The sequence below is a fragment of the Eubalaena glacialis genome, chromosome 20 (genome assembly GCF_028564815.1).
Source record: "Eubalaena glacialis isolate mEubGla1 chromosome 20, mEubGla1.1.hap2.+ XY, whole genome shotgun sequence".
In the NCBI taxonomy this organism is placed as follows: domain Eukaryota; kingdom Metazoa; phylum Chordata; class Mammalia; order Artiodactyla; family Balaenidae; genus Eubalaena; species Eubalaena glacialis.
This window is the reverse complement of record NC_083735.1, coordinates 24,486,059-24,508,643: the sequence shown is the minus strand read 5'-3', so window position 1 is coordinate 24,508,643 and position 22,585 is coordinate 24,486,059. Positions and strand designations below refer to the sequence as shown.

At 39.8% G+C, this 22,585-nt stretch overlaps 1 protein-coding gene across 4 annotated transcripts in view; it reads right to left on the bottom strand.

Moving 5' to 3' along the window:
* RBPMS (RNA binding protein, mRNA processing factor) overlaps positions 1–22,585 on the bottom strand; it is a 184,652-nt gene that overhangs the window by 73,733 nt on the left and 88,334 nt on the right. For all 4 annotated transcript variants that reach the window (XR_009698746.1, XM_061177195.1, XM_061177197.1 and 1 more), the window contains exon 5: positions 1,018–1,168. Coding sequence is in view for 3 of the 4 variants with exons in the window: in XM_061177195.1 (XP_061033178.1) it covers positions 1,018–1,168 (151 nt within the window). In the remaining variant the exon portion in view is untranslated. The remainder of the gene's footprint in view (positions 1–1,017; positions 1,169–22,585) is intronic.

The window sequence follows — 22,585 nt, the reverse complement described above, 5'->3', positions numbered from 1 at the left end:
AATTTCCACAACAACCCGATTAAATCTGACACGCACATGACACGGGGGAGAAAGGAACCCATGTGCCCTTCGATTTCAATAAGAAAAGTTGAAGCATATCGTCAGGGAAGGCAGGAAGAAGATGAAGATCATGTGGCTTAGAAAGAAGATCAAGAATGATAGGACGGAAATATTCCAAGTAACAGCAAGGCACTTGGGATTCCTTGAATGCCCTGCCGTATTCAATCACATACGGCCATGCACTGAAAGGAAAAGCTAGGGCCTATCTCACGCCTCACTTCTGCTACTGATTGAGCTTGAGAAAGAAAATTAAGACAACATTTTCAAGTTACTCAATCAAAGGCAGAAATTGTAGCCTGGACATTTAAGGGAATAAGCTCATTAGGTGGGGTAAAAGACTTGTTTTGCAATTAGTCAGTGTCTTTACCCAATTAATTTAAAACAGGAAGCCCCGAATTTTCTTAAAGCTTTACTGGTATTAGTTTGTTAGAACTGACCGTTCTACTATATAAATTCTTTGTGTATGTTTACTTTCCCTCCTAGATTTATGGCCAAACTGTTCTCAAACACAGAACAAACTTCTTATTATCTGCTTCTTTCATATTTAATATTCTATTTCCCTGAAGCCACAGAACTGATATTCTTCAACAGATGAAGTAAAGTGAATGCTGAGAACCAGCACTCATGGTCCAAGGATGGGGACACGAATGAGGATTTAAACCCCAAGGCAAACAGGGCGTACGCACAATAAGGTCAGATCACATTAAGGAAATCTACAGCACTTAAAACGAAATTTTGTAGTTACAGTACTGATCAAGCAGAACCATCTTTTGGGACAGCCAATCATGAACAAGATTGCTGTATTTGGAATTCAGACAGCAAGAAAAGGCAGTCTCTTCTCAGAAATGGAAAATGACACTCAGCCAGCTCTATGTCCCATGGTGTAATCTCACATCAAGTACTCGAACAATTCTTAGTTATTATTTTTTATCCAAAATGAAAAGTAGATCAACTTACATGGCTCTCTGGCAATGAACTGAGGTACAGTGTTGGGCAGAGGAGTACTAGGGTTTGGAGTCCCTACTAGTTTGTTCTTGGCCATCTTCGTGTTTGCCTTAGCAAACTCTAGTCGTAGTGTTTGTGGAATTTCAGGATCGAAGCGGATGCCCTTTGGAAATAAAGAACAAATGGAAGATGTTTTCATTTCCTTAGAGTCAAACCGGAATGGTGACAAAATAAACACACCAGTAAACCTGGCCTATCAGGAAAAAAAAGTTAGTAAGAGCTCTCATTCTCACTACTTACACAGAATACACGAAAACCCATAACACAGCATGTCCACAAAGTCGAGGAGATTTAGTTTACTGTATTAAAAATTTAGTTGCATGGTTTTTCATCTATTCCTTTTCTTTTTGGACTAAAACTTTCAGGTTCAAATTTAAATCTGGACCAGCAAATGCCTAGCATAGTTAAAAACTAATTAATGGCTACCAATAAGAATGAATTAATGTAAAGCCCTGTGTAATACTGGAAAAGTCTAACACCTGAAATCGTTAAGAGGCAAGGCTTTGACCAGTGTTTAAAACAATGTTAATTCTTCAATGTCTTAGTTTCATCATCTCTAGAGGGGGAAAATTCCCATCCCTTTCTAACTGGAGAGCGTTCATATGGGTGATACATGTACTCTGAGTTACTAAGTAGCCAGGAACTAAACAGTTTTAAGATTTCAATATAACTAGTATCATTTAATTCCAGTTAGCTTATAAATTTATATGAATGTCTTGATGTGGTAAGGTCCTGATTTTGATTATAGCTGGCTTATTAGCTACATGGATAGACAGACAACAGATTATATGGGCCAAAGAGAGGGTAGTAATTTCAATTACCTTTAACCCTATTATTGCAGTTTACCTAAACCAAATATATTCAATAAAATAAGTCACAAACACTATAAAATACAAGATTTAGGGCAAGATCAATCTATTCTGAAACCCTCCCACCATTTAAGAATGCCTCTATTACTGAGCATAATGACTAATCTCATGATATTTATGTCCAATGCTACGATTCTGGACCCCAACAACAGTACCAAAAAGACACCCCAGTATAGTATGGTGCATAAATGTGCATTCAGAACAGACTTAGGTACCATGTTTGTTTGTATGGTACGTTCTGAAAAAGGAGTGAAGTTCTAAAAATGAGTATCTTAAGAACACAGGTTCTCAGTTTAGCACCCATGTGGGCCTGGGTGCCCCAAAGCCCCTTTCTTCTTTTTATTAGCTTGAAGACAAGAGCACTTTCCACAAGAAATTAGTAAGAGTCTCTAACTCTGTAGACCAGGATGAACAGCTCTGAACTTCTCGGGCTCAGCTCCAAAGACGGGAGGAAGAGCCTGTGACTTGATGGGAGCGGCAATAAGAGAAATAAGGGGGTTGGGGGTGGGGAGCGGAAGGAAAGCGAGGCCCTCAGGGAGGCACAACTACAGCCACAGAGCCCTGACCCACACATGTCCTGGAGTGGGTGAAATTTCCAACTGAAGGCGCAAACAGGTGCGGGTGCACAAGAAGAAAAGGAATCCTCTTGTGCAGCCCTAACCAATGATGAAAAGGGAAAAGGGGGTGCCAGCTATATGAAATATAAAAAGAAATTCTTTCTTTAACTGGTCTCGGTTTCCGTTTTAATTTGAGAAACCTCAGTATTATCTTGAGAAAAATGTACATAAGGGGAAAAAGACAAAGCAGCATCCTGAAGCAGTGTTTGCTTCCATTCACTTCCACCACGAGCATTTCACTCTATCAAAGCTGACATCAACAACAGAGTAAATATTTCCAAATACGGATCTGAAGAGCTGTGGCCTTTGCTGGGAGACAAGCACAGTCCCCGCTGTCATTTAAAGGTATGCTGTGGAAGGACCTGTATATTCATATCACACGCCATCCAACTACACATTGATAGCAAGCAACTTGCTATCAATTTCTGAGTGTCCTCCTTGGCACTTAACTCCCCCATCCTTCCTGTGAAGCAGCAGCTTTCCTAATAACCCTGAGCCCCCATCCATGCGAGCAGCATGGGTAACATGAGAAGAGCATCCTGGGACCTGTCAGGGGTCCTCTGGAGTTTCTAGTCTCAGAGAATGGGGCTGGACATCTGCATTCTATGCCTCAGCTCTTTCCCTGATGTGCCAGAGCGGTTCATCGAGGCTCCATACAACGTGCTTGCCTCTTACACAACCTGGTCTCGTGACTCAGGTCCTAAAACATGCTTAACTGAGTCTCCCCTACTCCCCACCCCCGTCTTCATACCCCTCCTCCCTGTGTGAGCTAAAATAACACCACCATCATGTTCCAAATCAAAGTTCCAGCTCTTTATTAAAAAAAAAAAAAAAAAAAAGCTCAGAAGTTAAAATGACCTAATTTGTTTGGCAGCTTATTCAGAGGCCGGAGGCTTAGAACACAAGTCACATTCCTCTAACATCTTTAGCAGTAATACCATATTTGGTAATCAATATCCTGCTCAGCTCAGTTTCTATCCAGAGGGACTAGCCAAGCCAAAAACATTGTACATGTTAAAGGATGAAGAAGAGGAGGCAGAGTGGGGCAGGGGCAGGGAGAACATGGAAGTGAAGAGGAAGAATGAGGGGAGAAAGAGGAAAAAGAGGAAGACAGATAGGAAGGAGACATGAAAACAAAACAAACAAATCCCCTTGTGCTTTTAATTAAAGCCCAATAAGATTATTCTCTGGCCACAGGGACTTCTCATTAAATGCTGTTGGGATAAGATTACTACTAAATCAAAGGGGGAACCTGTGCCTTTCAAAATCAACTTTTTCCTCTCTTGCCTATAATTCACCAAAACCCTTCTGATAAGTGAATAGAAACGTTTCTCTTCCAATTGTAAATGGTGTCGTATTTCCTTGGTGTCCAAAAAGGACAGTTTCTAGATATCAGTATGATATCAGTTTGAAAAGTTACTTAGAAGCAACCTAATCTGACTGGCTATACGAACAGCCAATAGTCTCTCCAAGATGGCCTAGAACACTGTGACCAAAGCAACACAGGTTCACTGTGATCTACAAAGGCTAAACTCCCTACCCAGGGCAAACTATGGGAGATAGAAAGTATCCTTAGTAGCCTACTATACCTAAGAGTATATCAGGGCAGTAGCAAATCCATATGCTTATGTGTCATAGACTGAATGTTTGTGTCCTCCCCAAATCCATGTTGAAGCCCTAACTCTCAATGTGATGGCACTCGTAGGGGTAGGGCCCCTACGAAGGGATTAGTGCCCTTGGGAGAAGAGGAAGGGACTCTAGAGACCTCTCTCTCCAGGAGCACACACCAAGGAAAGGCCACTTGAGAACACAGTGAGAAGGTAGAGTCTGCACAAACCAGAAAGAGGGTCCTCACCAGACACTGAATCTCCTGGCAACTTGATCTTGGACTTTCTAGCCTCCAGAACTGAGAGAATTAATGTTGTTGACACCACCCTATCTGTGGTATTTTGTTATGGCAGCCAGAGCTGAGATACCTTAATGACACGGTTTTCTTTCCTGCACCATAGTTCCTAAAATACCTCACAGTACTCTTTCTGAACTTTCTACAGTCTCGTCCAGGTAACTCTCCTCTTCTCCACCAGCCTCATCCCCAGCCCCACCTTTTCCCTCAGTGCAAGTGACTCAGCCCATAGGAACACTTGTATTCAACCACCTTTGTTGATACATGTGATTACTGGAAGTCCTAACAGTTCAATTTCAAAAGCTACAGACAGCAATTAGAGGCTTGAAGGACAATTCAAACCCTGCATTTGCATACTGTAATGCTCTAAACTCAAACAGAGTATATTTTTGCATTTAGGACTCTGTTGAGGGAATTTAAAAAAATCCTCTTTTTTCCTCCTTCTCTTTCTCCTAAAATTAAAGCTTAAGAACTCTCTGTAAATAGAAAATCTTGAAAAAGAGAATTTTCTGAATTGTAGACCTAGACCCCTCAATGCAAATTTGTGCTTCCTATTTAAATTGAATTAAGATTCTCAGCAAGTTACAGAGCTTTAAAATGCCATTTTATTGCTCTACAAACTATATCAAAGGCCGGAGTCCTAGAAGAATAAGGGAAGAGCTAGTATATAATAAAACACAAGGAAATGGGCAAGGTAAAAGGAAATCACCAAATCCTGAAGACCCAAGCCTACAGGAATGTAGAGAGTCACTGTAAATGAACTGCAGCTCTTTCAGTGACTTCCTAGAAGACAAAATGGGGAAGCTATTAATTAAATGTGCTGCAAAGCTCAGATCCCTAGTAGCTCTCCTGTTTCTCTAGCTGTGGTGATACTGGCTTCTTATGCACATAGGCTGTGCTGGAAAAGATTTATTGGCTGCAAATAGTGGATTTGGAGTCATATGATTATTCTGAACATAAAGGTTCAACACCATTCCAACTCCTTAGTAGTGTCACTGGTATTAATGTCATGCCACAAGAGTGGGATAAATATTAGTCAGGAGTTTATTCATTGAATAATGGGGGAAAAAAAGAGAGAGAAGGGCTATTCTAGAATGATTAAAATACCCTTAGAAGCCTACCCTCATATGCAATGTGTGGTCCTTGATTGAACAACCAGATATAAAAGACCTCTCGTGGGAAAATGAAGAAAGCTGAATACAGAATGGGCTAATTAGGTGATCTCTGGGAATTGTCCATTTTATTAGGTGTGATAAAATGGTAATGTAGGAAAATGTCTTTAGTTTTTGTACTGAAATACAAAGAAGATATAATGACAAAATGTCATAACAACAGGTATTTACTTTAGAATACTTAGAAAAAATGGAAGCAAATGCAGCAAAATGTTAAGTTGGTAAATTCTGATGGATTAATGGATGTTCATTACTATGCTCTCTACCTTTTGGTATGCTTGAAATTTCATAATAAAAAGTAAAAACAGAACAGATTTAACCAAGCACATAACGTCTGTCATGTACTAGAGACACAAGGATCAGTGAAAATAAGTCCTTGCCTTGAGGAGTTCAGATCTCAGGCTCTGGTGAGGGAGCTGTACAGGTAAACTGATGGTTAGATAAACAGACAAACACAATGTTTAGGACTCCATGGGAAATAGAGCCATGGCCCTGAGTGACTGGGGACCAGGAAGGCATCACAGAGGAAGTGACAGAAGAGCAGAAATTTACCAGGTGGTAGCCCAGGAAAGAGCTGAGCAAAGTTCTGTATGACAGGATGTGGAGAGGGTGTGTGTGTGTGTGCGTGTGTGCGTGTGTGCGTGTGTGCATGTGTGTAAAAGACTGCACAAGCACTGGGATGAGATCACGAGGAACTTTCAGGTCATAAGTGAGGACTCTGGAGTATCTGCATGGCTGAGCCGCTAAAATTTTTTAAACTGGGGAAATATTATGATCAGATTTATGTAGTAGAGTGTGATCCTCAAATGTTAGCACGTATCAGAATCATCTGGAAGACTTCCTGGAAGAAAGTGGAACCCGCGCCTCCAGAGTTTCTGATTCAGTAGGTCTGGGATGGGACTTGAGAATCTGCATTTCTAACAAGTTTCCAGGCTGATGCTGATACTGCTTGTGTAGGGACCACATCTGAGAATCACTGCAGTGGAGGACAACTCTAGTGGTGGAAGGGCAGCTGGACTTAAACGAAAGACTGGAACACACCAGACGCGAAGCAGTTCAAACAGCCCTGGAAAGAGGTTGGTTGGGATAACTGCTCTGCTGGCTCTTCTTCTCTGGGAAGCACCCAGAGGCCAACATCCAGGTTCTGTGCCCTCACTCCCCTAGTGACAGCTGACTAGTAAAGGGACAGACAGACACAGCCCACAGTGACCAAACATGTTTTTTCTTCTGAGGATTTCAACCTTGAGTATAAAAATACAGAAAATGGAGGTGGCTGGAGCTGAGTTACCCTAACAGTCTCCCACTAGAGAAAAGGTCTCTAAACTCCTGTCACTGAGGTCTTCAGAGCTGTCCTAATGCCGGATGGAGTCTTGTTTACTTGGTACATCCTTCAAATCTGTGAGCTATAGCCCAATGTCTTAACAAATGGTTCTACCATTAAAGTAAGTGGGTTTATCAGCCCTTGACAACTCGTTTTAGAGACAAAGGAAGCATTCATTTAGAGGGGAAAAAAAGGGAAAGAATGAGGCAAAGCTATATATATTTACTGAGAAAGATGTCATGGCAATATGAGGTTTAAAAAAGAAAAAGATACTCAACAATGTTTAGTAGCCTTAGAAGGAGGAGACTTTGCATATGTACGAGTGTGTGAACCCAGGAATGTTTATAATGGGACAACCACCGCGTTAATAGTGGTAACTTTGGTGGCAATGTCAGGGTGGGGAGGGGATTTCTGGTCTGTATGATTTTGTATCGTTTGAATTTATTACAAATATGTATAATTTATAAAGTTACAATTTACAGGATCTGACACAGGTTAAAAGAAGAAAGAAGAGGGAGAGAGCAGGAATAAAAGGGTTCCTGTGGAGCGCTAGCAGAGCCAGAGGAGAACTAACAGTAACTGATATCCTGGCAGACGGCACTCAACCAGGTACGTTGGTGCTTTCTGCTTAGTTCTTAAAAAATACTTACTTTGAAATAATTTCAGATTTATGGAAAAGTTGCACACATAGTACAAAGAATTCCTGTGTACCCTTTGCCTAGATTTCCCCATACACCTTTGTCCTCCCTGAACTGTTTAAGAATATGTTGAAAACTCGATACCCTTTACCCTTTACAGTTTGGCTTCCTAAAAGCAAGGACGTCTCTTTGTGCTGCTGATTCAGGATCTAATCCAGAATCATACATAGCATTTAGCTGTCATCTCTTTAAGTCACCCAGAATATTTCCCTCAGTCCTTGTCTTCCGTGACCTTGACATTTTGGAAGAGTACAGGCTATTTTTTTTGTAGACTGTCCCTCAATTTGGGTTTATCTGATTTGTTCCTTGATTAAATTAAGGTTACAAATTTTTGGCAGGAATATCACAGAAGTGTCATTCTCAGTGCATCCTATCAGGAGACACATGATGTCGTTTTTGTCTCATTACTAGTGATAATAACTTTGATCACTTGCCAAGTTTCTCCACTGTGAGGTTACTATTTTTTCTCTTTTTAACTAATAAGTATCTCATAGGGAGATAACTTTGAGACTAAATATTTTGTTTCTCAAATTTTAACATCTATTGATCTATTGTTTTAACATCTATTGATAATTCTTACCTGAAGCAATCTTTACTATTGTGATTGCCAAATGGTGATTTTTCTAATCCTATCATTCCTTTCATATTCATTAGTCTTCTACTCTAAGGAAAACCCTACCCTTTGGCCCTGTTTATTATTTATTCCTTTCTACATTCGTTTGTTCATTCACTCACACATCAGTACAGATTCATACCTTATTTTATGATTTATAATTTATTACTATTATTTGTTTTGTTGCTCAAATTGTCCCAGATTTATACGGAAACACACGTTTTCACATCCATATCTATTTAGATATATTAAAAACACAAGTTAGTACTGATACCTCCAATTCCAATCCAACACCATTAGGTTAATTCTAGCCTTCCCTCTCCACATTTGTACTGATAACTCCTTCTCTGAATACTAGCTCTCATTATCCACTATACATTTACTTATTCGCTCAACACGGGAATGAAGTTTCAGAATCGCTAAACAGTATCAACATAAAAAGGAAACCTATTAACTACAGTTCAGTATATATAGTTCTTTTCTTCTTAGGCCTAAAAGTATATAGCCAATGTGTACATTCAAGAATTATTTGGGTCAGCTCTCCCCATTCTTCCCAACTTCACTGTGGTTGTACTATTCAGTTGAAATAGATACATTTGTTTGTGTCTGCATTGTTTGGGGTCTCCCCGCATTCTGTTGTCTTCACTTTCTCTCTCTGTATATTCATAGCAGGTAAAACTGTTTTACCACTTGAAAAGTTAAAGTTGATTCATCAACCCATCCATCTCTTCTTACCCATTTCTGAATTTCTGGTTATGAATTTATGAATAATTTTATGTATGTTGACTAAAAAGCTGAGGACTCAGAATTTTAACATCCCCCCAACCTGCTGTGACTTCCTGAGACACCCAATCTTTTGAAGGAAGTTTCTAAATTACCAAGGTTTTCAATGTTGTTTATTGAACTTAATTTTTAAATTAATTTTCAATTACTAATTGAAATATGTTGAAATGTTAAAAAAGAAAAAAGGGGGGGAAGGGGTAAAGACAATTGGGGCTAAAATTACTGTAATAAATATTGCTATAAAGGTTCAGTGAAGTTCAAGGTCTGAATGAAGCTGGGTTGATGCCCAGGCTTCTCCTGTTGAGTCCTGGGCCAAACGCCTTTACAGTGTCCCAATATGCGCAAATTTAAATGTTTAGAATACTATCCCATTCGGGTGAACTACATGAAGCTCTACTGGAAAGCAACAGGTTGCCCCTACTGTTCACTCCACCGCCAGTGGACTCTGCTCTCCTCTGAGACACAGCCGCAAGTGACCCATTTCTTCTAGAGCCAAGGTCATTTCCTATCAGAATCTCCTGGTGTTTCACACACACCCCATTCTGACCCAGTAATCCAGTGGATCTGAGGCTTCGGTATTGAACCAGATAAAACTACCTTCTTGTGTGTAGAATAAAAATAGTAAAGTAGCAGCAATCTCATAAGAGTCAACTTAATATGACTGCTGAGATTCCTGGTTGATTCTAACAAGCTTCTTACTGCCCTTTTCTCTATACCGCACTCCAAACGAATATCCACTGCTGCTGTAAGGAATGTGGAGCATCCAGAAAGCCCTGCCTAGCCAGGTGTCTATGCTGAAGGGGAGAAATAATGTTCCTCGTTCAGGTTATAGGTTTTAACCAATTCATTCGGACTTTCTAATACAGAATGAGAATAATTTGTCACCAGAAACTATGTATGCTGTACAATAAAATCCTGGTGTAGGAAAATCATAGTATTTCTTTTGTAATAATCTGCTCGGCTCTTCCCTAGCCTTTAGGACTTCCTTTAACCTTTACAGATGAGGTTAATGAAACCCCCATCCTGTGTCCTGGAAATAAGGAAAGGAGCTCAAATCAAGGTCAAACTTAGTAATAATACCTCTCTGATCTTGTAATAATCTCAGTACCTGGATCCTATCTCCCTGCTCCACACCACCCGCCTTATCTCGGTTTCTGGTACTAAAGCCCAGGTCATCTGAGGGCTGGAGTTCTGATATGCCTCTTCAGGTTTACTCAAACCGAGACCCCGGTAAATCTCCAGTGCTGCTTCAAAAACTGCTGTCAAAACCACCAAGACTCGGAGCTCCACCAGGTGGTAGCTGATATACCTGGTGCCCACTGACCTTTCTATTACTGAGGCGTGATTATCATCCTACAAGGCAGAAGAAATCAGAGCATAGTGGGATTAGGGGGTGGGGTGGTAAAGTGATTTCCTTCTAAATTATCAGGATTATCAAGCATTAAACAGAAAAGTTGAACCAACACTGCTAATTTCTGTAAACAGTAGTACATAAAACAAGATCCATAGGGAGGGAAGAACTAAATCAGTTCTCAGGAGTAACTAAAGAGAAACGCATACTCTGCTGAGGTTGTGGGGATTTTGCAAAGCACTTATATTCCAACTCACTGAGATCATGACTTGGTTGAGCTTTAGTAAACAACTACCCAGTTTCTCAGCAACCGAGAAACCAAGATGGCGTCCTCATAAACTAACCCTTAGTGCTCGGACACCAGTTCCCTCCAATTCAGCTGACTAGAACAAGCTAATAAATTACTTCCTTCCCCTACTGCTGACTAGAACAAGCTAATAAATAAATGAGAGAAAATGATTCTTATTACTTATTCTTGTACACGTTGTACTCAAAAGAGTTCCAGTCATAATAGTATGTGGGGGAAGATATAGGCAAGGTATTCAGAGGTTGGAGATGGCTTAATTATACTATGCTACATTCAAAAGATTTTTCATTCAAGCACAAAAATCTATTTAAGTCCTTTCTTGCCAAGTGACCAAACACTGAGGTCTCTTATTTATGACTTAAGTTTCTATTTAACGTTGACTTAACTAAAAATTCAACGTTCTTATTTTTAAAGTTTCTGGAATAGTTTCTGCTATTATAGATATACTTCATACAGCTGTTATTAAAAATAATTCACATACCATAAAATTCACCCTTTTGCATTAAATTTAATGATTTTTAGTACAGTCACAGAGTTGTGCAACCATCACCACAATACATCTTTGGAACGTTTTCATCGCCCCAAAAGGAAACTGTACCCATTCACACTTACTGTTCATTCCTCCCTCTCCCTCTCCCTCTTCACTCACTCCCCTCCCCCAACCACTAATCTACTTTCAGTCTCTGAGAAAGTACCTATTCATACTGGATATTTCCTACAAACGGAATCATACAACACGAGGTCTTTTGTCACACTGGTTTCTTTTAATCAGAATGTTTCCAAGGTTCATCCACTGTTTATTGCTGAATAATATTCTACTGTACAAACATTCCACATTGCGTTTATCCTTTCATCAGTTGGACATTGGGTTGTTGTCACTTTTTTGGCTGCTATAAACACTGTGTACACGTTTTTGTGTGGATATATGTTTTCAATTCTCTAGGAGAAGAACTGCTGGAGCATATAGTAACTCTGTTAACTTTTTTGAAGAACTGTGAAACTGTTTTCTGAAGTAGCTATACCATTTCAATCCAACTATCAATGTATGAGGATCCCAATTTTTTCACATCCTCACCAACGCCTGTTATTATTGCCTGTCTTTGTCTTCGCCATCCTAGTAGGTGTGAAGTGGTGTCTCAACGTGGCTTCGATGTCCATTTCTCTATGCTTGTTAAATTTTAAAACATTTTGTAAAGAGGATTAAGAATAAAAGCCTTCTATTTTCAAACAGCATTTTGGTCACAAGGAAAGGAAATAACCTGGGAACCACAAATCATTCAACATATAAAAGGGAATGAAGCTGAAAGAATTAACATTTACCTTTTAGAGTTAAGAAGTTGGAAATATTAACTGTTCTCTGAAAATTATTGATAGACATGTCACTCCCATCAGAAACTCAGAGGAGGTAAATACATACTTCAGAGATATTCTGATGTCTCAGGGGACCAAAGAAATATATTTACAGTTTTCTGAATACATTCAGCTTTCTCTTCTAAAGGCAACATAAAACATTCAACAGAATTAGAAACAGACTCTACGCGAGGTATATGCAGAAGTTTCCCCAGGATTCTGAAAACAATTGTTACATTCAGTCAGAGCCTTAAAATGGCTCAATGACAGGCCAAATAGAAACACACACCTGGGTAACCTGTTACTATGGAGTGGATGGGGCTCATTCAGAGACAACAGTGTGGAGGGAAGTTAAGGGAAGAGCTGTATGTTATACATAAAGAGAAGATGATTGAAGAAAAGGAAATGGGGGGGATCAATCCCACAATTTCAAAAATTTCTCCTAACTCAATACTGTTTCCGAAAATGAATGAGTAGAATTTTTCTACCATTTATAAAATGTCATGGTACTGCAAATGGAAACTTGTGATGCCCAAACATTAAAAAAAAAAAAAAAATCTGAATAAAAGAGCACAGAAGAGGGGAACTGGTGGCAAATTGGGTTAGGTTCTCTGATACTAAATATTGAGTACACAAAGCATGAAATTCACAGAATTTAGTATTACATTTTGGGAACCTCCTAACCTAGTAGTTTTCAACCACGGGTAGTGTTCCTCACTGCACCTGTCTCCCACCCCCACTATCCTGCACACTCCTTAAGGATATTTGGAAATGTATGAGAGCATTCAGTGGGCAGAAAATAATAAGGATGTTAAACTCCTACAATGGGCAGGATAGTCCCATACAGTATAAGAGCTGCCTCATCCAAAGTGCCATACGCTCTCCAACATACATGAAGAAATGAACATGCAGAAAAGTCAAGTAATCTGCCTAAATTCCCAGTTAACTACTGGTAGAATAAAGATCGGAATTTAATTTTGATTCCTGTTGACTGTGTGCGTGTGTGTACACTACAGCTCTGTGAAGTTCCTTATATTACAAAGACGACATTATTTTCACATAATAATGGAGGTGGTTGTTCAGTTTCCACTGTGCTAAAATTTAGATAGACGTTGAGTTCCCACAGAAAATGAACAAGTGAGGAGAAGAATCCATCAGGTGTAGACCATATTTCATGCTTTTCCTAAATAAGGGCATTGCTTGTAGAAACATCAGTACTGTTAATAAAACAGCTTGTGCTACTGGGGCATTGTCCATTGAGAAACTATCAGACCAATTACGCCTTGTTCTTTTTCTTAATCCAAATACCTCAGAGTGCTTGCCCTGGATTTACCTAGAATAATCTGATTTACTACTCACTCCTCCTCGCCTAAGCAAAGTCATCTGGAAAGAATGTGTCCCTCTCCATTGGTAACATACCTAGATCATACTTTAACAAAGAGACCCCTTTCCAAAGGGCTCTCTGGGCTTGTGTGGCTATGTGAGTTGGAGCTGGGCTATAAGTCCAGGTACAATTCCTGCTCCACAGACTAATTTAAAAGTCTTCCAATAAGTGTTAGGTTTCTAGATGTCTTATAGCCTCTCATTTTTAACCCCTTGAATTAAAAAAAAATCCGCAGAATTTTGTTTTTTTAAACCAGATGTTCCATAAAATACAATGAAACTTTATCTTGTTTGGAAATTTTTAGTGAAAGGAATATCCACGTCTAGCCTAAAATGTCTCCAGAGGCTTACCCTTGATTTGAAGCCTATGTAATTCCTCCTCCGATAATACTGTGCAACAAGCTCAGGTCTCTGAGTGTTATAATGGAATCAGCTTGGCCGTGATAGAGAAACCCATTCTCATTCCTCACTAGCCAACCTGAGCCTGGAATGAAAGAATTTTTATATTTCTTAGTGACTAGGCCACTTTTAAAATACACTTTATCCTTGGCTTCATTTTCACGTGAACAAACTGTAGAACTCAAATTCATACCCTCGCAACACTAAGCCACACTCTTAAGGTAAAACCTACAAAGTGGTTACCGTTAGGACAGATCTGACCCAACAACAAAATGAGGGAGACTTTGTTTCTGACCACCCCGCTCCCCTAATCCAGAAGGACTAGAAAAACAAAAAGAAAATGGTTTTGGTGGATCCCCTTCCAATTACTGGTGAAAGAAGCAAGAAAATAGGTTCTCCAGAAGTACCATCAGTGGCAGTGAATTATAGTAACAATTATAAAGGAGATACCCCACTCAAGGACACAACCAATTTTGGGTAGAACCTCCCCCCAAAAGAGAGGCTTAAAATGTGGCAATTGTGTGGGCATTCATATCTACCTCCACTACCGATCCTGGCTACATTTATTTAACCTTTTTCTGTGCCTCAGTTTCCTCATCTGTAAACTGGGAATAACAGTCCATACCTCATATGGTTGATTGTAAGAAAAAATGGTTAGATTAATGCTGGCCTATGAAACACTCCTGTGGCCAACTAAAGAGCTATTCCTCCTAACATGGACTCATAGGGGTTTCTACGCCTTTGGACTTTCTGGAAAAGTGCTTCTACCACTTGTAAAAGAGAAGGATGTGATTCATGCTCAACTATGAGATTTCCTCCAACTGCAGGAAGCGGGATACCTGAGCTGCTGTTTTGAGGAGATGGTGCTGTACAGGTTCAAAGAATTCTTTTATTCTACCTGGTTTCATTTCCCCCACAGGGAACGGATGTGTGTCCTGCTTCTCTTGCCCATTTCTGTTGGTTCTCACAGTCTGAGTAGCTCTTGGGAGACTGGCTGGTAACTCCAGAGACGGGATCCACTATGGAGGAGAATTAGGTAAAAGTACCTAATTCGGAGATATCTGGGTCTCCATATCTGGTGACTTGACCATTCACCGCAGCTAAATTTCTTTCTTTTCCACTAAAGCACACTTTTTGTTAGGCAGCCACCCCCCGTGTACATAACCATGCCTGGGAAGAATCTGCTTTGTATAGGACAACTATAAAGTCATGACAGGGCCTTTGAAGAAGCTATAAACTCAATCTTTAACATGTCAAGAGAATCAGAGTCAAACAGAGTTTATTTTCCAAAGGGTCGAGAGGGCATGATCGTTTGAACTTCTGCCACTACGTTCTCAAACTGTCCTGAAAAGGATGACTGAGAGAGCTGGGCCCTGACAATGTTAGGAAGAGGATGTCTCCACTTCACGCACAGTCAGTTACCCGTTAAAGCAGTATTTTACAGTGACACTTTGAAATAGATAATATTATACGGAAAGAAACATAGGCCAGAGTGCACATAGTATTCTTTCATTCAAGAATCCTGATGTTAACGTTTTTACCCTGAGGGTTCTGAAGGTAAACAGGGGGTCAACTGTTCTGGTAGGGACAAAGGCATCTCTTGGAATCCTTAACCCACAAATGCCAAATGTGACTTGTGCTGCCAGCAGTCTCTTTTATTGTCTAGTCCTCAAGCCTCTTTCTCCCCTACCTCATTGTTGGGACAGTGTGGTGTCCATAACCATGAGCATCTCCTGGGGTTAAAGGTAATAGCTGAATGACTGCCTTTTACTCCTGCTATCTGCTGAATGGAGGCACTCAAATAGCACTCACAATGAAAGCTTAAAAGAAACCAGATTCTAGGCAATGTTTTTCATTTAAGTGTTTGACTCTGAGAAGATCTGGAGGTGATATGGGGCAAACCTACAGACAAACTTTTGATGGTCCACATCTGCTTAATGTTGGCCTGTGGCATCTAGTCTGAAGTCTGTTGCCCCACTGAACACCAGAGGAACCTCAGAATTTTGAGGTTAACTTATTTGAGAAATCAACAAAGAGGTTCTGCCTCAACCAAGTACTTCCCTGTACTTGTCCACAACCTTATGGATGGCTGTCACAGCAAAAATTTCAGGGATTAAAGAGACAGCCTAAAGAAATGTAAGGGATGAACCATGCTGTGCCAGCGTAAATGATTTCTAGGGTATGTAGTTCGTCTCTGTAAAGCCCAGATTGTGAGCTTAAATCAGCAAGTGTGGCACTGAAGAAAAAAGAAAACTAAACAGTAAAACTAACAAAAGAAATCACACCCTGTTCCTAGCCATAGTCTGTATTTCTACACCAGCCAGTCTAGAAAATATACACAGTTGGTCATATAGTATATTTGATGAAAAAGCAAGAGTGTTTATGTTCAAATTCCTATCAATTACAACTATTAAAAAAAAAAAAAGCTTAAATCTCTTTTCCTAGTGATGGCCACACATGTGTTCATACAGCTTGCGCAAATCACAAAACCCAGAATTAAACTCGGAAAGGATGTGTCTCTAAATGCTTACTAAATCCCCATCCAATGTATCATTAATAGATGACTTAGTCCTTTAAAGGTAAAAAGGTTACTGATGTTGAGACCAGAGTTTAGTGGAGGTGTTAGCTCTTCAAGGCAAAGAATAATCATACTAATTACACACTAATTTTCTAATTAATGAAAAGAAGGAAACCAACCTGCTTCTGCACCTAACACGTATTAGGTGCATGCCAGGAAAAATAAGACAGTGGATATATGTGTGTTTGTGTGTTATTAAAGTACTTTCTGAACTCTGAGATACCCTGAATGATTAACACTGTGCAAAGTAAACAGTCTCAGAATTATAAAAACCAACTATTTCTGTGCCTACGTAGAAAGGCATATGAAGAATAAGTCCTACTTGTGAGGTAGGCAGGCAAAGAGAATGTATTTAACATACTGTTCTTTCAGGTTCACCTAAAGTGTGTGTTAGGTCATTTGAGCACCCACCGTAACTTTCTGTATATGCTTTAAGGATCATTCTGCAAAGTTTACTTTGAGTCTTTATTAGTGGCTGGTGTAGGAGAAAAAAGGAGGGAAGAGGGGAGAACAGTGCTGATATAAACAAACCCTATAACTGAAAAAAGACAGTTGCCTAAACGTTCCAAAATCATTTTGAAAAGACTTCCATTTAAAGATCAGACACAGCGCTTCCCTGGTGGTGCAGTGGTTAAGAATCCACCTGCTAATGCAGGGGACACGGGTTCAAGCCCTGGCCCAGGAAGAGCCCACATGCCGTGAAGCAACTAAGCCTGTGCGCCACAACTACTGAACCTGCGCACCTAGAGCCCGTGCGCCGAAACAAGAGAAGCCACTGCAATGAGAAGCCCGCGCAACACAACGAAGAGTAGCCCCTGCTCGCTGCAACTAGAGAAAGCCTGTGCAGCTACGAAGACCCAACGCAGCCAAAAAAAAAAAAAAAAAGATCAGACACATCCCACAATAGGCCCCAAGTATATTTTTACAGCCCTGTTTCTGCTTTCCAGTTTGTCAGCAGTGAACATCCCTCATCCCAATAGGATCCAGAGGACTCTCCCACTCTGCACGTGTATAACCATATTTAGGGTAATCTTAAAGTTAAATACTGAGAGGAGGCGAAACATGTACATCCTAGCTATTGATTTTTAAGCTACACATCAGGATAATGACAAGTCTTCAGAGAGAAAAGGTTTCATTATATTTAAAGATTAAAAGTATTTTAAAAAGTCAATGATGTTATATCCTCAACTTTACTGAGGATAAAAATGAGTGCCATCTTTACCAATAAGTTACTTATTTGGTCCTCAAAGTCACTTATTAACACCACTACAGATAAATCGATCCGTGGGTGGGAAATCTGTTCTCCGATGAATACAGCAAAAATACAGAAATTTAAAAAGGACGGTAGCATTTGCTCCTTAAACCTGTTTTATAAAAAAACTCTTGCTTAGACCATCAAATGGCTTGTAAGCTCTTTCCAACCAAGAATCTGGGGCTTAAGCAAGAGTTGGTTGAAAAGAATGTAAACAGTGAAGTCCAAACTTCGGAAGTTCACTGCAAAGTACTTCCTGTGCTGCACAGGGATCCAAAATAAAGCGTCAAAACAGATCTCGCCTCCGAGCAACTTTAATCCGCACTCTTCCCCCGCTTTAATGCATCACCTCAAGGCCACTTACTGGTTATCTGACAAGGCAAAGGCTGAATTTCTCCCTCTCTAAAAGGCTGCCTAGACAAAAAAACTTTAAAGAGTCTCACTGGCTGTTAAATAAATTAGTTTATACGGAATTGATGTGGGGTTCTTTGGTTTGCAATAGATTCAACTGGAACCGGAAATGGAGAAAGACATGCATGGTTAGCTTAATAGGATAAAAGGGAGATGAGAATGTGCTTGTTGGGCTCACAATATTTTGAAGACTTGAGAACATTAAGGACAACACTGTTACTCTGTTTCCCTAAAAAACTCCAAGGAAGGACTGATGAATCAACTTCATTAATCATACTATAATACAAATCGATGTATAAAAGTACTCTGAACCCAGGAGAATTTGGGATTCCACAGAAATTATTTTTAAATCAGTCTGTAGAAAAGGGGACCTAAGGAATTAAAACCAGTTCCTTGTGTAAGTCATCATCACCATCAATTATCAGAATTTTTACCATTTACTGAGTTCTAGTGGCTTTAAAAATACCTATCTCATTTAATTTGATCCTCTCACCTTTTGTGATAGGTACTGTCAGAGTCTTAACGGGAGAAAACAACTTTGGATTAGTAAGTGGCAAAATCTGGATTTGAGCCAGGTCAGTCTGACTGACACCTTTATTTATTACACTGCCTTTGACCAGAAAGCCCCTCAGACATGATAAGTTACCAAAAAGACACACTTTCCTTGCCCTCCTCTCAGCTGCAATTTAGAGATTCAGTACCTTTTCACAGGTATACATTTAATGTTATGCACAAATACAAAAAACCACCCTAATAAATCAAATACACACCATACTTTTAATATCAGTGAATTAGAATTCATTCTTAGGGTTGTGTTAAGTATGTTTTTAGAATTTGGTGAAAGGCCCCACAGATAAACCAAGAAGACAGAGTGGAGGTTGGCAAAAATCAACATCTTACCGTGGACTTTTCTAAGCCTATATAAAAGACTTTCCGTTTCTCCTTTATTCAGCATTCTAAGATGTGTAAAACAGGCAGATTCTCTTTCATAATGTGGCTGTTTGCTTTTTTCACTGAGGTGTATCTATGACCTGTAACTGTGAACAGTCTTTTTCCACCTTCTATTCAATTTTCCTTTATTTGCACATTACATTGGCCTTCTAAATGAACACCAAAATTCTATGAAAAATTATAGTGTAACAATCCCATTTACCATCGCATCAAAAAAGAAAAAAATACCTCTGAATAAACCTACCTAAGGAGGCAAAAGACTTGTACTCAGAAAACTGTAAGATACTGGTGAAAGAAATCAAAGATGACACAAAAAGATGGAGAGATATACCATGTTCTTGGATTGGAAGAATCAATATTGTCAAAATGACCATAGCACCCAAGGCACTCTACAGATTCAAAGCAATCCCTATCAAATTACCAATAGCATTTTCCACAAAATTAGAACAAAAAAATTGTACAATTTGTATGGAAACACAAAAGACCCTGAATAGACAAAGCAATCTTAAGACAGAAAAATGGAGCTGGAGGAATCAGGCTCCCTGACTTCAGACTATACTACAAAGCTGCAGTAGTCAAAACAGTATGGGGCTGGCACAAAAACAGAAATATAGATCAATGGAACAGGATAGAAAGTCCAGAGATCAACCCATGCACCTACGGTCACCTAATCTATGACAAAGAAGGCAAGAATATACAATGGAGAAAAGACAGTCTCTTCAATAAGTGGTGCTGGGAAAACTGGACAGCTACACGTAAATGAATGAAATTAGAACATTCTCTGACACCACACACAAAAATAAACTCAAAATGGATTAAAGACCTAAATGTAAGACCAATACTATAAAATTCTTAGAGGAAAACATAGGCAGAACATTCTCTGACATAAACTGCAGCAAGGTCTTTTTTGATCCACCTCCTGGAGTAATGAAAATAAAAACAAAAATAAACAAATGGGACCTAATGAAACTTAAAAGCTTTTGCACAGCAAAGGAAAGCATAAACAAAAGGAAAAGACAACCCACAGAACGGGAGAAAATATTTGCAAACGAAGCAACCAACAAGGGATTAACCTCCAAAATATACAAAGAGCTCATGCAGCTCAATATCAAAAAGACAAACACCCAATCAAAAAATGGGCGGAAGGGACTTCCCTGGTGGCACAGTGGTTAAGAATCCGCCTGCCAATGCAGGGGACACGGGTTTGAGCCCTGCTCCAGGAAGATCCCACATGCCATGGAGCAACTGGGCCCGTGCGCCACAACTACTGAGCCTGTGCTCTAGAGCCAGCAAGCCACAACTACTGAGCCTGCGTGCCACAACTACTGAAGCCCGCGTGCCTAGAGCCTGTGCTCCACAACAAGAGAAGCCACCGCAATGAGAAACGTGTGCACTGCAACGAAGAGTAGCCCCCACTCGCCACAACTAGAGAAAGCCCGCACACAGCAACGAAGACCCAATGCAGCCAAATAAATAAATAAAATAAATTAAAAAAAAAAAAAGGGCGGAAGATCTAAATAGATATTTCTCCAACGAAGACATACTGATGGCCAAGAGGCACATGAAAAGATGCTCAACATCGCTAAGAATTAAAGAAATGAAAAACAAAACTACAATGAGGTATCACCTCACACTGGTCACACAGCCATCATCAAAAAAGTCTACAAACAATAAATGCAGGAGAGGGTGTGGAGAAAAGGGAACCCTCCTACACTGTTGGTGGGAATGTACATTAGTACCAGCCACTATGGAGAACAGTATGGAGGTTCCTTAAAAAACTAAAAATAGAGCTACCATATGATCCAGCAATCCCACTCCTGGGCATATATCTGAAGAAAACCATAATTTGAAAAGATACACGTACCCCAATGTTCACTGCAGCACTATTTATAATACCCAAGACGAGGAGGCGACCTAAATATCCAGCAACGACGGAGTGGATAAAGAAGATGTGGTACATACAGACAATGGAATATTACTCAGCCATTAAAAAGAATGAAATAATGCTGTTTGCAGCGACATGGATGGAACTAGAGATGGTCATACTGAGTGAAGTAAGTCAGACAAAGACAAATATCATTTGATATCGCTTATATGTGGAATCTTAAAAAATGGTACAAATGAACCTTTTTACAAAACAGAAAGAGAGAAACAGATGTAGAGAACAAAGCTATAGTTACCAGGGGGGAGGGGGGAGGGATAAATTGGGAGATTGGGATTGACATGTACACACTACTATATATAAAATAGATAACTAATAAGGACCTACTGTACAGCACAGGAAACTCTACTCAATACTCTGTAATGGCCTATATGGGAAAAGAATCAAAAAAAGAGTGGATATATGTATATGTATAACTGATTCACTTTGCTTTACAGCAGAAACTAACACAACATTGTAAATCAACTATACTCCAATAAAAATTTAAAAATTATACTATAATATTGTGTGAATTCTAATTTTTATTCCTACTTTTGCAAGTGCAGAAACACTTTTATACTTTGCCTGTTTTTGCTCCTTTGTTATAAACTTTCTGCTTGAGTGAATTCTTTTCCATCTAAACTTATTTTCATTTCCCATAATACATTTCTAACTTTACTCTTTAAGTTCTGTGTATTTATTCATCCATTCACTTTTTCTTTTTTTAAATTTAATTTATTTATTTATTTATGGCTGTGTTGGGTCTTCGTTTCTGTACGAGGGCTTTCTCCAGCTGCGGCAAGCGGGGGCCACTCTTCATCACGGTGCGCGGGCCTCTCACTATCGCGGCCTCTCTTGTTGCGGAGCACAGGCTCCAGACGCGCAGGCTCAGTAATTGTGGCTCACGGGCTTAGTTGCTCCGCGGCATGTGGGATCTTCCCAGACCAGGGCTCGAACCCGTGTGCCCTGCATTGGCAGGCAGATTCTCAACCACTGCGCCACCAGGGAAGCCCCCATCCATTCACTTTTGAGTGATATCTTGTGTCAGGCAAATAAAGAGTAAAATAGATTCAAATGGTTTACACTAGGAATTTTCTACCCAACTGTATTTTCCAGGGAAATTATCTGGATCTTTTAATTTTAAAACATTAATCTTTAGGGACTTCCCTGGTGGTCCAGTGGGTAAGACTCCATGCTCCCAATGCAGGGGGCCCAGGTTCGATCCCCTGTCAGGGAACCAGATCCCGCATGCCACAACTAAAGATCCTGCAAGCCACAACTAAAGATCCCATGTGCTGCAACGAAGACCCGGTGCAGCCAAATAAATAAAGAAAGAATTTAAAAAATAACTTGCCCACTATGGCTAGAAAACAAAAACTTACAGCCTTTTATGCAATGTCAGGGTTACTCAAGGTACCCCTTAATTTTTTCAAATTGTTTTCTGCTGAAATTTATCACTACATTTTTAGAAGAGAAATTCTAGTCTTAAAAACATAGTTCATGGGATGGCGCATTTTCTTGCACGGAGTAATGCGGTGTTGCTGCCAGGTGAGGAGGGCGGAGAGTTCTATGGTGAAGTGAGGGGAGGGATTCATGCAGGCGTCCGGGGGAGGTTTGTTCTGAACTATAAGGTGGGAAGTT